At 40.1% G+C, this 17,341-nt stretch overlaps 1 protein-coding gene across 1 annotated transcript in view; it reads right to left on the bottom strand.

The window, feature by feature from the left end:
• FLT3 (fms-related tyrosine kinase 3) overlaps positions 1 to 17,031 on the bottom strand; it is a gene marked incomplete at its 5' end in the record, with an annotated part of 29,798 nt that extends 12,767 nt beyond the window's left edge. The window contains 9 exons of the mRNA XM_010134944.1: positions 625 to 731; positions 3,941 to 4,106; positions 8,250 to 8,403; positions 8,484 to 8,623; positions 9,230 to 9,366; positions 11,824 to 11,941; positions 14,196 to 14,311; positions 15,100 to 15,302; positions 16,910 to 17,031. Coding sequence (XP_010133246.1) covers positions 625 to 731; positions 3,941 to 4,106; positions 8,250 to 8,403; positions 8,484 to 8,623; positions 9,230 to 9,366; positions 11,824 to 11,941; positions 14,196 to 14,311; positions 15,100 to 15,302; positions 16,910 to 17,031 — 1,263 coding nt within the window. The remainder of the gene's footprint in view (positions 1 to 624; positions 732 to 3,940; positions 4,107 to 8,249; positions 8,404 to 8,483; positions 8,624 to 9,229; positions 9,367 to 11,823; positions 11,942 to 14,195; positions 14,312 to 15,099; positions 15,303 to 16,909) is intronic.
• Between the last annotated feature and the right edge of the window lie 310 nt (positions 17,032 to 17,341).

The following is a 17,341-nucleotide window of genomic DNA, read 5'->3' as shown; positions in this document are numbered from 1 at the left end:
CAGAAGGCACTGCAGCCCTGACATACGTGTCACACGCCAAAGGGTCTCCAGACTAACTGCCTTAACTCACAAATGACAATAGGAATAAAATGACATAAACACACTACAAAAAGCTGACACCTAACCAGGATAAGGGTTTCTGTCTCACTGTGTATCTCATCTCATGTGGTCTCTACAGTCATCACATATATTCCAGCTCTGTAGAGTTAGTCACTGTATTTTACTGAGTTCCTAGGCTTTGAGGTTTTCTTAAGAAGTATTCATTTTCTCAGTATATGACTAATTTCTCATATTCTGTCCTCTCTGTTTATGACAGACTAAAGGGAGGAAAAAAACCTTAAGAACTTCATCCTTCTTCCTCTGTTCTCCATCCCTGACCAACACAAGTAACACGACACACAGGCACGCTGGCATCCTTTGCTGATCCAGTGCCTGGTTTTCAGTAATGTAGTGCAGTGTGAAGAGAATCACATTTTTGCCTTGTGCTCCTCCATTTTTAACAATAAATGTATGTCAAGGAAATAGGGAATACCAAAGGAAAAGCAACACATTAGCTACATTTGTATTAGTGGCAAAATCCCAGACTTTGGCCAAATCTTCACAGGGATTGTTTTTTTCACTTACTTCTCACATACAGAGTAAATTTTTTTGTCATGACCGTGTCATCATTTTCGGCGTAAAAGATATATATCCCAGACTGGTACTGATGGTTGCAGAACTTTGATGAAATGCTGTGGAGCAAAGAAAAGGAGGGAAAAGGACAAAAGACCAACTTGAAAAATATTTTAAATATAGTCAAGGCATATATATGTTTAAAACAATTCCTCATCATCTAATGAGGAACCAGTCTAAATTATTTTTGATTAAAGAATATAAGTCTCCACATTAACTGTTTTTGATAAGAGGAATTTTTTTTTCCTGCAGTATTGATTTCATTCTGTAATTTGCCTCTTAGTTCCTGGAGTGCATGTGGGCTTTCAGGCTATGATTTTGTTACCCATTCATTGGAAGACAAGGAATATAATACAGAAATCCAGATAATTAAAATCAAGCTGTTTCTCATTAAGCAAGATTCATACAAATGAACTGGGAGATCCAGTATCACCTTGCAATTCTAAAGCAAGAAAGCTCACATTGAAGCCACTGGCAATTTAGCCTTTGGACCAAGGCAACACCTCCATATAATTAATGATTTTTGAATGTCTTCATTTGAAATGGTCTTAAAGCTGTCCCTGAACTCAGGGGACTGACTTTTTAAAACCAGATCCCTTTCTCACTGCCTTAAAATGGATACTGAAGTCAGGCAAAACCAAAAATCATTTGTTGCTTTTGAAACCCTAGATCTGAAGGATTAAATCCTAATGAAATACTGAGAAAATAATTTTTAAAGAGTGTCTTTGATACCTGAAAATATAAAGGGATGTGAGATAAACATTATAAATTATAAATTTTAAATTCTGTGTATGAAAACTCATTTGCTGTTGTTAGAAGGGAAGTGAAAATCAGCAGTGTGCTAAAACAGCGACAACAAAAGCAAATAGAAAATGGAAATTTTGAAGGAATGTCTGAAAACACATAAAGGCAATGACAGGAGAGATGAATCCTGGGTACTTGAAATTAAAAGCTAAAGAAGGGGTCAGAGTTAACTAATAAAATTTAGTATGATCTATAATCAGGAGGAACAACTTGATAAGGAAATATCAGAAATCAAAAAAAGAGAAAAACAGGAAATGAAAAAGGATATGAAAGAAAAAAAGTAGAAGTGTTGGAAGATGGGATTAAGCAGAAGTCAACTAAAACATGCAAAGTTAGGCTCACAATACATTAAGGTACGTGATGACCTTCTTTGTTTTGTTTCAACAAACCTTCTGTTTTAAAATCACATTGAAATCTGTGGTGCTACAGCTTGAAGAAAGGCAGAAACTCTTGACCTACCTACACCTTATTTCTTCAAGGACTTCAAACTGAGTGAAATATTTACCCCTAATCTTTTTTCTCAGGTCAGCTGTGTCTGTCCAATGCTAGTATTCCATCTAAACTGGATACCTGTGGGTGATGTTTGTACAGAAGAATGTAGCTGTCAGATGAAATAACCACCAAAGTAATGTATTTTTCCTTCAATTATATTTTTCCATAAAATAAATAGGATGATAAACTAAGGCAAAGTATAACACCTAAAATGAATATTAAATTTTTTTTTTTAATACTTTCAAAAGAAATATTTAATCAACAGTGCAGTCAGGCGGATGGCTGAGCAGTCTGTTTAAAGCAGTCTCCAGGCCAAGCTCCAGTGATGCTTGGGGCACCAAGGTTGTGGCTGTGGCCATGGCAGTGACCGGTGCAGGGCTGGCAGTGGTCTAGCCAGGCCAGGATACGCTGCTATAGAGGCTGGACTTTCCCCCACCCAGCAGGTGGTGATCAGTGCTCAGTAACCATTGTTTTTGCTCTGCAAACGCTATTTGAGGTGACTCATAAACCCCAGGCTACCAGCAGCTGCACCTTACAGATTAATGAGGGTTACCTAAGCTATTTCAAGAGTTCTCAAAATTGTTATTGTTGGCCCAGTCCATAGCACCTTCTTATCTGGATTGAATTTACACCAGCTGTCAATCACCCAAGTAAAATGGACTCCTGCTCTTACAAGCAGTGGAAAGAGACTCATACCAGCTGCAAAGCAAATCAACGTGGCATTATCAGCTGGAGGGAGTTACCTATTGGACAAAGATGAGCAAATGCTCATGGCCATCCCCTGAGACCCCATTTCCAAAATCAGCCTTGACCACAAAGCACAGATCTGCCTAGAGCATGTGAGGTATTGCAGATTAGTCACCAATACCTACCCAACACTATCAAAGTTTACTGACAGCCCTCACTTTATCAGCAGGGACAGAGTTCCTGTGGCCATTGCCAGGAGATGACAATTAACTAATCTGAACTGAGTTGTCTCTGAACCTCATGAAGGTCTGGCTCCAATACACCATCTGATGCAGACGAAAAGGCTAGTCTGTGGCAAACAGGACTTGACAAGCTAATGGATAAAATCGAGTGTATCAAACACTAAAGAGAGAAATAATAAATAGTTTAATCAAAGCTGTGTCACAGTTTTATGCAGATGCTAAAACAGGTTTCAAGAATATGAGAAAAAATTCAGTGCAGCCACCACAATATCTGCCTAGGTCATGCTTGGGTTTAAAGCTAAAATTTAAAAAGAGCATCTTGGCTTTATTTTCATTGAGGTGAACAAGAGCTGTTACCTTGAAAGCCATGGGACTACTCTGAAGGAAATTAGATAATGTTATCAAGAAATTAGAAAGCCTAGGGAATGGGGAAAACATTAGCCTTAAACAGGATTCATGCCAGAAATTCATTGTAGGAAATAACAGAAAAGGTAGATAACTAACAGGTTTATTCAAAACATGTTTTGCAGCAGTGGAAGATTACATGACCTAGGTAATGAGCAGAACGGTATGTTTCTTCAGCACAGGCACAGTCAAACAGTTCTAACTGGCTTGGGAAACTATGGGGCCATGGACTTGATTTGAACAGCTCAGTAGACACTGGAAACATCATCAAGAACAGGATGACAAAAGAGGAACGTGTAGAATTTGTGATCTGGTCTGAAAACTGTGACAAATCTGTAACTAAGAAATTATGAGAGCGCCAGGGGATGGCAAAATGCACATATAAAGTAAAGGGTTGCTAGATACATAACTTACCAAAGGGTTTATTACAACACGGAGAATAAAGTGATACTAGAAGTTATCTATGCTGTTGAAAGCCAAAATAGTGTTAAAGTGCTTTTTGTTAACACAGCTTCATCACATGGCCCACACACATTTTAAAAACACACAGAGAGCAGAAAATATGGACAGTATGAAGTTCAAATGAGATACAAAGAGGAAATATTATCTTATCAAAGTAATCAAAAATATTCAAGTACCTGTGTCCATCCACATTGTAACTTTGCTTGCAAGGAAAAGTTTTTTTGGAAAATAGCCACATGCATCTGACTGGTGGATATGCTGTAAAGTTAACTTCAAAGCAAAACTCTTCCTCACCAATTTCAAAATCTTCTTTAGAGTCAGTTATATTTATAAATCCCTTTTCTGGAAAAAAAAATGATACTATATAACAAAGTCTTGACTGCTTAATTAAGGAACTTTAATACCTCTATCTTTTTAGTTTTGGTTATCACAAGCAAAAAAAAAAAAAGCACCGTGTTACATCACAAAAGAACAAAAGACATCCTGTTAATCAAAATAAGATAATACTTCAAAATAGTGTTGAAATTGTGTCACTATGTTCAACTGCAGACAAACGATCTAAGCCTGATGAAGTTGCATATTTGATCAGACCAGAGCCATTCCAAAATGGACTGGCATTTCTCCGCAATCCTCCTTACAGAGCCACAGGGCCAACAACTCCATTATTTATTTGGTTTGGCTCAGGTGTTAACAGCTGCATCTCCTGGCTTTCCTCTATTAGGGAACAAAAGCAGGTAGCACCACCAGCATAATCAGATGTTGATTCTCCTTCCCTGAAATTAACTCAAGATTTTGCTAACGAGTCTTCGTAACTGCTCATTTATTTCTCTATCTAAATTAGACATATTTGATGCAAGACAATAACAACATTAAAAAGTGTTTTGAAGATGTGCATGAACCATGAGCTGCTGGTACTTGCCCTGCTAGGGTGGGATTAGTTTCACCTAATGGAGACACATGTGAGTGGAGGCTGTCCTAAAGGCATCAGAGGCACTAGGATCAGCTCTGTAGAAATCACAGAATCATATACATTGGAAGAGATCACAGGAGATATCTAGACCAGCTCCCACTCAGATCAAGTCCAGCTAGACAAGGTTGCTCAGAGCTGTGTCCAGTTGAGTTTGAGTATCTCCAAGGAAGTAGAGTCTACAACCTTTGGGAAACTTGTGGCAGTGTTTAATCAGTTTCTTGGTGAAAACTGCACTGTAGAAATATTGCTGGACTGGGGTTTTCCTTTTGAGTGTTTTTCTTCTGGTTGTAATCTTATATTCTGCTTGGCATGTTTCATCTCTGTCTAGCTTACTGGTGTAAAAAAATACTATCTGGAAACTCCCATATAAACCACAAATTATTCAGTATTTTAAAACAAGAAGCAATTCCTTTCATGACTGTTCTTCTACTTCTTGATACTAAAGGCTTATTGGTTTTATAAATTGGACCTTCATCTTTTGAAAGATCTTTTGGACCTGATCCTTCCAGGCAGAATGTCATCTCTGTGTGTACTGTTAACAACACAAGCAGCCAAGAGTAAAGGCTTTCTCCAGAGTGCACACAAGGACCTTGGAACAGGGTATGCCATTTTTCTGGAAAACAACTCAGAAAAAGTAGTTTCTTTCTTGAAGGAGAAAGAAAATAGTACATTATTGCTTGGCTTATCAATTTTTGGCAGGTTTAAGTGTATTTCTGCCAAAGAAACAGTGAACATGATTATTCAGTAAAGACAGAGAAGTGAGATGAAATTCTTGGGACTGGAATCAAAGCTTTCAAGTTTCTGTTTTTACCATATTTATTTGTTGCTTTAAACTGAACGTGTGTGGCAAAATAGCTTGCATATTCCTAAATCAAGATTGTGTAGTGCTAAAAATTCTTTATTCAACACTGGTGGAAATTGAGCATAAGAACTGCGGAAGCAACCTTTCAGCTGCAGTTGCCGTATCTGTTGTGCTTTAAAGTGGTCTAACCACCCCTGCCTGACCTGAGCAGCTACACAAGATGGAATAAGTCGGTGAAGTACCAATTAGCAAAGAGCAAAACAGAGCTGTCTGGCTGCAAGGTATCATTAGAGATTAGAAGATGACCCATCAATGTTGTTATGCTAGCCAGGCTCCCAGGCAATGCAGTATGTGCCAACCAAATCAGTTTTCTCTTGGTTAAGTTACATCATGACCATTCCCAGAGTAGCTTTAGGTATTGACGGATGCACAGTGATGGTTTAAAGGCAGGACACTGATCATGCCCTATGACACGGACAACTGAGTGAAATCTGTATCTCCATCACTGCTGAAACTGAACCTGGGATGCTAGCACAAATTCACACCAACAATGGTTGTCATTAATACATTAGGCTAAAGCCTGGGGTGGGTCAGAAGCACAGGATGTCCCTGTACAACCTTGGAGAAAGAAGCGTGGCTGTTAGCTCAGTATGACAACGTTCCCCCACTTTAATCCACCGTGTAAGTAAACATCAGCAAAGCCAATGAGCCCTCATAAATTTTGTTGGCATAAGAGGTATTAAGGAGGGTATAGACAATCATTGTAGCTTGTCACACACCAGTCAAAACCCATCTCACTCAGAAATACAGCCTTGCTGGGACAGTGACTCAAATATCCACTCTTACAGTGATGCTGATAGTTTATGGATCCAAGAAGTCACGATTTCTGAACTGGGCACCAGAAGAGGATCTTGCCCTACCTCTACACTGCTCCTCACCCCTACCTTCCTGTTTACGAAGGAGTTGTGTGTAGAAAAAAATGCCCAGGTATCATACTCAGTTATTGTAAATGATGAGAGAACTTCCTGCTCAGAAGCTGAAAAGAGGATATTGCACTGGGAAAGTAATTTCTCAAGTCTGGGGTAAGTGTTCTCACTTCCTACCATTCCTAGCCTAAGTATTGTAAACTCTGAGAGCAACTACATCTAAGGTCAAATGCATGGTGAGTACTTCAGAGAGCCTTGTTCTCAGGGTTACAGACTCCAACTCTAAGCACACCAGTCAGAAAACTACTTCCAGAGCCTCCTACAGCAGTACGGTCCTAACTACAGCTATCTTTTTAATGTGTTATTTCCAGACTTATGCCTAGTTGTATATTATTTCCATCTGGGAAACAAGGGTTCCTGTTGAGGCAGTTCGGGACTAAATTTAGTGATGCTGGCTTTTAAATCAGCATGTTTCTTAAGAAGGCCTTGTATAGCTTGTTGTTAGGGGGATGGTACTTTTCAGTGCCTGGGAAACAGGAGACATGCGGAACAACCAATCTTGCTGGAGTAGTTGTCTCTCTAGTTTCAGGTTTTCCTTTAGGTCCATCACAGCTGCAGCAGCACTTCTGAATGGCAGTTTGCCAGCTCTGTCAGCACTCACTATTTATCATCTCTCTGGGCTTACATTCACCATTAACATAAAAGTTTTAATTTCTTTTCTGCTCCCACTTCCGTAAGTCTGGGATCTGAAATTCTTCCCCATATTTACTGTAAGAGGAAATAGTAATTTCTCATTCGTTCTGGGTTTTGAGTGGGAGAACCTACCACCAACAACCTTCCAACTGCTTGATTCCTTCCTGTAGGACCCAGGTCAGGCCTGGTACAGATTTTTTATCTGCTTATTTTTCTGTATGAGAGTATGAGTGCTTGAAGAGACCATACAAATCAGCACAGCAGAGGCCACAAGAACCTCTGCCTTACCTCTACACCTCTGAAGGTGCAGCAAAGGAGGGGAGAAGGTGTTGTATGTGAGTAAAAGGGAGGTGCAGTGGGAGCGAGTGGAAAGGAGGAGTTGGAGGCCACAGCTACAGCTTTTCAAATCTCATGCTGGAGTCACAGCAGGACACTACTGTCTCACATTAGTCGAAACCAGTCACTGGTTGTTCTAGACTCTGGCCAAACTAATACACAGAGCATTCACAAGTGAACATGCGGGGCAGGTCATGCATTTTATACTCTTGGCCATCACAGAAACAGTGTTTTCTGCCATGCTTTACCTCTAGCTGTTTGTATCTGCCTTGCGGATGCCTACATCTCAGTTGGTGGCACAGAGGAGAGCTACACAACTACACTACTCCTACCTGCCCACAAAGCCCAAGGCATAGCACCCTGGGGTCCCTATAGCTTTGTGTCCCCACAAAAAGCCACTATGGCTTTGCATCACACTGGCTGAGAGTCACCTAAATTACTGTGTTTATAGAGATACCATTGAAACAATTACATAGACTAAATCTCTAAACAGCACCATGTCATTTCACTTCTAAAATACTGCCTTTTAATGGGAATCATTTGAAAAGCAATATAGAGAAAATATTTATTATCTCCAGGTACCAGAATGACTTAGTTCAGATGAATTTCTTGGCTCTCCTGGACTGCCAGTAAGCAAAAACAGACTTTTTCCTTAGAAAAGGAGCTATAAACATACTTGCAAAGAAAGAACTGCCACATGGAAAATAACGCAAAACAACCAGTCAAGGGACAAAATTAACACCGGGGGTTGGAATTACCTAAGACTGTAACCAAAGCAGTTTGGTTCGGATGAATAGTAGAAGAACAGGTATAACGTCCACTATCACTTCTTCCTGCTGCTGAAGAAAATGCATACTGGGTCCGAACTGCTGAGTGATCTGCTTGATATTCTAATCCTGCAAACTGGTGATCCTAGTTTTCAACAGAAATTCCCATTAATCAGTTGACAGTGCCCAATATTACCTATTTTTAAATATGCCCTGTCTTCTTACCCGCTCAACTTCTTTACTTTCAAAATACAATTTTATTCCAAATTTATAATCATGGTGAACAGCTCTGCATCTGATCAGCAATGGTTCCCCGACTTTAAGAAGTAATTCAGATAAAGGTGCTGCTTGTCTTTCATTTAAATCTGTAAAATCAAAACATAGTCACTGAAACAAATTTGCCTGGAAAAATGTTCAGTTAGATCAACATTTTTTCTACTAATGCTCATAGACATCCATTATTACATTGTAATGATAATTAGATTTGGGGAAATTACTCATTAATCATGAAATTAGTAAATTTGATAGATTTAAATGACTCAAACCAAATACTGTCATAATTTTGCAAGGTACCGATAGGGCACAGTTCAGCATAGAGCTTAGCTCAGGTCAGGTTTATTTAAAAAAACAAGCAAACCTGAGTTTATATACCATTTTATAATGATGTATAAACGTATATATTTGAGAACACTTTGAAAAGTGTTTCCAAGCAACACAGTCTTAAAAGCATGAAGAAAAAGTTAGATGTTTAGCAAATGTAGAAGGGCAAGACATTTTTATACTATAGAGACCACAAATAACTATGAGAATTAGGTTTTAAAATGCAACAGAGCAGTAACATTTACTGTGAGGTTTGTTCCAGTGATTACAAACAAGCAGCTCAGTCCAGAAAGAGTACTCAGATGAGTAGGGCAACTAACTTCAGTGGCAGGATCCAGCTCATATGTAAGTAAACCTTAGAGGGAAGTTACCTATTGTAAAGAGGCTTGTGCATTCTCTGCCCAGGTCATTAACTGCACAGCACCATATGTAAGTTCGAAATAATTCGTGTTGTACCTTCTGTATGCCATCTGTTTTCCCAGTTTCTTCATGCGTTTTATTAGGGCAACTGCAATTACAAGCACAATTATTCATTGACTCATTTGGTTAAGCTCAGACAAATCTGATAAATCTCCAAGCCATGAGAATATGCAAACAATAGTGGGAAAACTGGATCTTACATAGCTGAATGAAAAGGAACCAGGAAAGGTGAAGATAAGAAAATAAAAATGTCACAGTTAAGGTACGAATATGAGCTGTAATGACCTGAATATGCTCAAACTGGCTCATAGACAGGTAATGCTGTGACTATAATCTGGACAAGAGGGAAATCATACAAGTTGAGCTTTGATACCACATCTTTGAATTGCTAGTGGTGGGAAATGCTGTAAATCGAGTGGCTGTTACGAGACCCAGATCCCAAACTGCCATGCTGCAGAGAAAGGCATTGTTCACACTGTTAATGGAATCAATGTTATATATTAATAGAATGGGAAAAAAATCATTTAGCTTGGAAAATTATGATCCCTTGTAATATCTTCCCAGTTCTAATGATTCAGGTCAAGTCCCGGTGACTGGAAAAAGGGAAACGTTGCACCCATTTTCAAAAAGGATAGAAAGGAGAACTCTGGGCACTACCAACCTGTCAGTCTCACCTCTGTGCCTGGGAAGACCATGGAACAGATTCTCCCAGAAGTTATGCTAAGGCACGTGGAGGACAGGAAAGTGATAGTACACAGCCAGCATGGCTTCACCAAGGGCAAGCCCTTCCTGACCAACCTAGTGGCCTTCTGTGATGAAGTGACTACATCGGTGGACAAGGGAAGAGCTGTGGATGTCATCTATCTGTAAAGCCTTTGACACAGTCTCCCATCCTTCTCTCTAAATTGGAGACATATGGATTTGATGGGTGGACTGTTCAGTGGACAAGGAATTGTTTGGATGGACACCAAGCTCAGTAATGCAGCTGACATGCCTGAGGGACGAGAAACTATCTAGAGGGACCTGGACAAGCTGGAGAAGTGGGCCTGTGTGAACTTCATGATCAACAAGGCCAGCCGCAAGGTCCTACACCTGAGTCAGGGAACCCCTGGTATCAATACAGGCTGGAGGATGAAGGAATTGAGAGCAGCCCTGTGGAGAAGGACTTGGGAGTACTGGTGGTTAAAAAGCTGGCAATGAGCCAGCAATGTGTGCTTGCAGCCAAGAAAGCCAACCATATCCTGGACTGCATCAAAAGTATTGTGGCCAGCAGGTTGAGGGAGGTGATTCTGCCACTCTGCTCTGCTCTGGTGAGATCCCACCTGGAGTACTGTGTCCAGCTCTGAAGTCCTCAGCACAAGGACATGGAGCTGTTGGAGAGGGTCCAGAGGAGGGCCACAAAAATGATCAGAGGGATGGAAGGCCTCTGCTATGAAGACAGGCTGAGAGAGTTGGGCTGAGAGCTGGAGAAGAGAAGGCTCTGACAAGATCTTATTGTGGCCTCTCAGTATTTAAAAGGGACTTATAAGAAGGATGGGGACAGTCTTTTTAGCAGGGTTTGTTGCAACAGGACAAGGGGCAATGTTTTTAAAGGAGTTGATTCTGCCACTCTGCTCTGCTCTGGTGAGATCCCACCTGGAGTACTGTGTCCAGCTCTGAAGTCCTCAGCACAAGGACATGGAGCTGTTGGAGAGGGTCCAGAGGAGGGCCACAAAAATGATCAGAGGGATGGAAGGCCTCTGCTATGAAGACAGGCTGAGAGAGTTGGGCTGAGAGCTGGAGAAGAGAAGGCTCTGACAAGATCTTATTGTGGCCTCTCAGTATTTAAAAGGGACTTATAAGAAGGATGGGGACAGTCTTTTTAGCAGGGTTTGTTGCAACAGGACAAGGGGCAATGTTTTTAAATTAAAAGAGCAGTGATTCAGACTAGATATAAAGAAGACTTTTTTACGATGAGGGTAGTGAAACACTGGCACAGGTGGTCCAGAGAGGTGGTAGAAGCTCCATCCCTGGAAACAACCAAGACCAGGTTGGACAGAGCTCTGAGCAACCCGATCTAGTTGAATCTAGTTGAAGATGTCCCTTCTCACTTGCAGGGAGGTTAGACTAGGTGGCTTTTGAAGGTCCTTTCCATCCCAAACTCTTCTACGATTCTGTGATTCAATTCACATTTCCGAAAACGCGAAAAACCAGAGGGAAACAAGATACCTTTGATTTGCTCTTGTGAAATCAAAATACCAGAATCTGGAATAACTGTTTTTTTCAAGTCAAGAGCTGAAAGTTTCCAAAAGAGCACAACAGCAAAAATTTCTAAGAAAAACTTGTTGCAGCACTCCAAAAGTGGATCATGAAGACATAGGTTTTCAACCAGTATGTGAGTATGCAACACAGCAGAGCCCATCTCCAAAAACTGTGACCCAAAAACTCTTCTTCAGTTATCTCCCCAGCTCTCTAGCACACTAAGAAGTACAAAGCCTCTCCCTTCTTCAGAAGATGGTAAACTTTCGGTCTGGAGATTCAACATGCATATAAACAAACGCCATACCTCTTTTCAGGTGTTTTGCAAAATATCCACTCCACAGAGGGCTGGGGGTAGCTCTCAGATATGCACTCGATGGCATCTGATTTTTCCCTTTTCCTGAAATAGGGTTTGCCTGGTTTCTCTGGTAAAAATCATGCAAATATTTAAGGATGCTGAAAACATTTTGAAATAGTGTTTTGCTCATTTCATAGTACCTGAAGTTACAGAGCTGTAATTCGTTTCAGGAGGTTTCAAAACTGAGGGAACAGAAAATGATTCTGCTCTAGGGATATTGTGGGTTGTCTCACAAGCTTTTCAGCCTTGATTGCTAAATGGGCAGCTTCCCCTGTATCAAAGGCCTGCCTCTGTACCCCAGAGGATAACCCTGAAACTGGTACGGAAAGGTGTTAATTTGCTGTCATTGCTGTTCATTTCACTGGGTAGGAGCACAGATACCTTTTGAAATCACATTCCAAGTCCCAGGCCTTTGGCGGAGATCTGTTGAGACTACAAAGCTTCTGCACTAGATGGGATCCTTACGTACTGCTCAGTCAGATCAGATACAGGATGGAAAAACAAGGGGTGATAATGACTTCTGATAACCAGCAGACTTCTCTACCCCGTATCTACAACCCGGGGAAAAGGTTCCTAGACAATTCCCAAGCCCCTGAACCTGTCAGGTGCAGACTTGGACTAAGCACAAAAAATTCATGTCTTAAAACTGCTAAAGACTTCCCTCTTGAGTCTGGTTTTAGGTCATCTTACAAGGAAATTACAGCTTCCTTGCCGAAGAGTGGCATGTTCTTTAGAGTCCTACTTTCATTGCCTACAAGGTGACAAGCTAAGGTGAAACTAATACTTTTGGCTTTTTAATTTCTTTCTTCATTTATCTTTTAGAGGCTGGGCCTAGAAGGTTTTTTTTCACCACTAGAGATTCATGTCTCAGTTGAAGGATTCACATCTAGCCTGGAGGATTTTATGAGAGATTGTATTAGATTCACAGGAGTAAAGAGATTGCAATCCAAGCAATTTATATGGAAAAGATCTTTATTAAGACTGTTTTGACCTACTCTTGCTTGCACATATAATAACATTTTTTACCTCTAAATCCTGATTGATATAGTAGAGAAGGTAATTTTTAATTAAGGATTTAATACCCTGTCCCCTCACTGAAGCTGTTAAAATTATAATTGAGACATGCAATAGGCCTTCAGATAAACCAAGGAGAGACTAGAGGTGACACTTCAGATACCTGAGAGAGAAAAAAATGTAAAAGAGAAGAAGTAATTTAAAAACAAATCAAGAGCAAATAAAAAAATGTTGATTAGTCACAGTTCATTAAAAAAAAGGCAAGTAATGATGCTTGCTGCTAAACCTGCATCTAGAAGGGCTTGCCAGTCTTCTACCTGTTTGGATTGATGTTTTGCCTTATTTTCATTGACATTTATTTTGTATTATTTAATTTTATCTTTACATTTGCCCTTTCCAGACAAAATAACATAGCATTTCTGTTAAAAAAATCATGTCAAGTTGGGTCTTTTTTTGGAAGGTATTATTGGACTTTCTCACTTAGAAACAGAAGCTGAACTTTGTTGCAGCAGTGGCCTTTGCATCAGAGATGTCTCTTGTGTGATCCTTGAGAAAATTCAATCAAGTCTGCTCCCACTATGAGCGTTTCAGAAAGTCACACCTTGCATGTGCTCTGTCATGAGCATTTAACAGCAGTTAAAATCTCAGCTCCTCGGGCACCCTGGTGCTGAGCAGCTGCCGTACTGATGCGTTTTACCCTAAAACCCCCAAAACAAATTAAGGCTGACACTGAGTAAAGGGCCCTTGTTATTTTCCTTCCTGCAGTGGTGCCTTTTGCTGCCTAAAGAACTGTGAAAGGATGTGCTACGAGAGAAGTCCAAAGAGTTGCAGCAGCAGGCAGGCACAGGCAGAGTAAAGGCAGAGTGGGACAAAGCATAACTTTGGAGCACCAGAGACCCGAAAATAAAAGGGGTGTGCTGATCTGGTCCAGATAAGAGCCCAGCTGGCAACATTGAGGATAAATTTGTTTGGAAGCAAACAAATCTAGCCTGTGAGTTTTGAGAGCACGCAAAAGCCGTCCTTGTTTTGTCTCTTTTGGCGCAGAAGGGAATCTCTCATAGGGCAGAAGAGAGCTGCTGTGCATTTACATCTTTATTTGCTCATTTGCATGGTTTATTGACTAGAGGAAGCTGACTCTCATGCAGTCTGTGGTTTTGAGTCGGGTTTCTGAAGACATCTCCAAGTCCTAGGCAAATCTAGGGAGATGCTTGAAGCATAGCACGAGAGCTTCATTGCTTTGGCTGAACTTGAGCCTCTCCCCTTGAACCTATTGATGGAGTGACCCCTTTCATCCAAGGTATACTTACTTCGAACAAGGACAGGCACAACTACTGTGTAATTGCCAGTTTTACTTATGATCGAGAGGGTGTATTTTCCAGCTTGTGCTTCTTTTATTTGGGAAAAAGCCAAAGATGTAACATATCTATAAAACAGAAAGTAAAGCTGTATTGGTTATCTAGAAGGTAATATGCAGCAGACACAATAAAATATTAGTGCTTTAGGTCTTGCAAAACCCATTCAGAGACACTGCGCAGCACCCTTCAACTTGAAGTGCCTTCACCACGTACCTTCCTGCATAAGCTATAAATGGTTTGTGCAGACCTACAAGTAGGAACTTATAACCACAGGTACCCAAGCACATGCTTAACTCTGAGCATTGGGCAGGATAGACTTCCTGAGCTTAGGACATCTGGGGAGGTCCATGGGGAAGAGCTTTACCAATAGTCCTATCCTGCATGTTTTGCAGGGGGAGTCAATAATCCAGCCTCAGGTTTGAATCCAGGTTTGGCTGTGAGAATTAGGATGCTGTTGTTGTTGTTATTGTTCCTGACCTGCAGTGTGACCCTAACAAGTCACATAATTCTTAATGCTTCAGTTCCTTTGACTATAAAATCATGATTTTGTCTCACTTTAGCACTGCAAAGCTCAAACTGATCAATGTCAGAAAGTCCCTGGAGACCCACATGCATGATGCTATACAAATTAAAAGAATGATCAAACTATTCTTGGCTTTAAGAGTCATATGTGTTTATGTGTCTAAATGACAATCCGCAATGTGCTGCCACAGGACAACAGTTAAGAAAGATCAGAAGATTTAAACAGATAGAGCATTAACATGAAATAAAATGCAAGTCACAGAAAATATTCCATTTGCATCCCAAAAGAAATAATCTCTAAAGGATCTTTGGTCCAGTACATGCCTTGACTTACCGATTCTCTGAGTCCCGTGAAGGTTTACAAGCTTTGCTGTCTTTAAAGAACCAAAAGCATGAAATGATCTCTGAAATGTTCATTATAACTTTTAATTCAATATTTTCAAACACATTGACTTCCACATTTTTAGTTGGCTCATAGATGTTCTCTATTCCTTGAGAATTCAAATAACACCCAAGATCTTCCAAAATGTTAGAAATCTGCAGTGCAAGAGGACAGACTGTCATGTAGTTATTATCAATTAGCTTTATTTGCTTTTTTGCATTCAAATATTTTTAAAGGATGCTCTTCTAGAGAAGATTTCATATATTAATAATGCCTCATAATGCCCCAATGTGAATACAAATTATACTGAAATAACACCTTCATCATACCTTCATTTTATTTGTTTTATTTTCTTTTTCATATTTACTGTCAAATTTATTCATAATACGTTGAATTCTTCTGCACAAGGAAACACTACAGGACTCCTGTTGAATTAGTTAATTGTATTGTCTAGACAGGCATTGCAGAACAATTTTAGCCAGAAACATGATAATTTCCCTTAGTTATATAGGCTATTCTTTACTCTTATTTTTTCTTCCTTTCACGTAGAACTATAGGAAGACACAGAACTATAACACAACCTTCTCTTTGAGACCTCAAGGCAAAGGTAGCACCAGGTTGTTTTTTTTTTAGCAACCCACATCGTGACACTGCATCAGCTGGCTAGACTACCCCTCAACTCCTTGGGGACTTTACTAGGTAAGGAACAGTCACACTTTTCATTTCCTCACCATTGCATAAGGCTAAAGGAGAATTGCAAACAGAAAGAGAATATTTCACAGTCATTCTGAAAGCCACCAACAGACTAATGAGTCTCTAAGCTTAGCTGCAGCAAAAGGTGGCAAGTAGACAGCTCCATCTGAAGAGTAGCCTTAAATGTCTCTCCTTCTTTGTAGGTGCAATTTATCTGGCTTAAGCTTATGGAAGGACGGAGTTCATTGCATCCTCTGCCCTGCACTGTGCTTTCCCAGTTGGTTCTTATTCTTTGCTCCTCGTTTGTTCCTTCTCTTGATCTGAGAAGTGTCTAGAGATAACAGCCATATGCTTCTTCCTCTGATACAAGGACAGCACAGCTTTGATTGGTATACCTTCATTTGTTACCCAAATTATTGATTTATCTGCTCAGGAATTAAAAAAGATTTTGTAAGACTAACTTGAAACAAGAATCCTGAGGAAATATTTTAATCACAGGTCTCAGCTGCTTTGAAATTTACTTAAACACCATCTCTTCTTGGCCTTCTGCCATTTTGAGTCAGAAGAGAATTAAAAAAAAAAGTCATATTTGATTCCTTAACCAGCTTTGGTGTCTCAGTCAAGCTTTAGACCAGGCAGGGATTTATGGGCTTTGGTGGTGGGAATAGAGGGTGGTGCAGCTTCCCCATCAGTGCCAGCAGCTGTGGCACATACACACCATGGCAGGCCAGTGGGGTTCACCCTGTGGCCTTGGCAATCCGCCCTAAGGGCACGTAGGTTTTTACATTGATACATTTCCAGCAATATTCAGGCATACCGATGTGAGACAGCATCAAGGCAGCAATTAAAAAATCAGTTTTAGAGAAAACTGGTACTTATATATTTACAGTTTCAAAGCACGAATTGTGATACATATTTTTCTCTAACCTTCTGTAGTCATTTGGCCTAAGTCTGGTTATTTTGACTGACATCTCCACAGTCTAAAGGTTCAGGGTGTTGCAAGCTTCTGGGAAGGAATGTGTGGAATGGACAGGAATATTTTAAAGCGACTTGTTTACTGTTAGATTACCTTGGGAAATACCGATGTCTCTTTCAGAGAACCTTCAACCTTCTGGCTGATAGACACACACATAATCTCAGATGTATTTTGATTCATTGCAGAAGTGAAAGCAACTGCTGTCATAACAAGAACTGTAAAACAGAAATAGAAAATGGTCTCTACTCAGAAATAACTGTTTTAGTAAAAATGAAATAAAACAAAACTGTAGAAAGATTACATGTAAAAAAACGGCAAAAAGGAATATGCAGATATATCATGTGCATTTGCAAAGTCCGTATTTGTGTATTGCAGCTGAGTGGAAGCACTACTCAGAGAACCTTTCAAAAGCATAGATACATCACACTTTAGAAGCATGTCTCATAATACTGCAGAAAATGTCCAAAGAAAAAAGCCTCTAGGTGTTAGGGAGGCCTCTTTAGAAACTACATTACAAAACACAGG

The sequence above is a fragment of the Buceros rhinoceros genome, unplaced genomic scaffold, assembly GCF_000710305.1.
Source record: "Buceros rhinoceros silvestris isolate BGI_N320 unplaced genomic scaffold, ASM71030v1 scaffold6274, whole genome shotgun sequence".
NCBI lineage: Eukaryota > Metazoa > Chordata > Aves > Bucerotiformes > Bucerotidae > Buceros > Buceros rhinoceros.
Note: the sequence above shows the minus strand (reverse complement) of the source record. Positions and strands in the feature narration are given on the sequence as shown.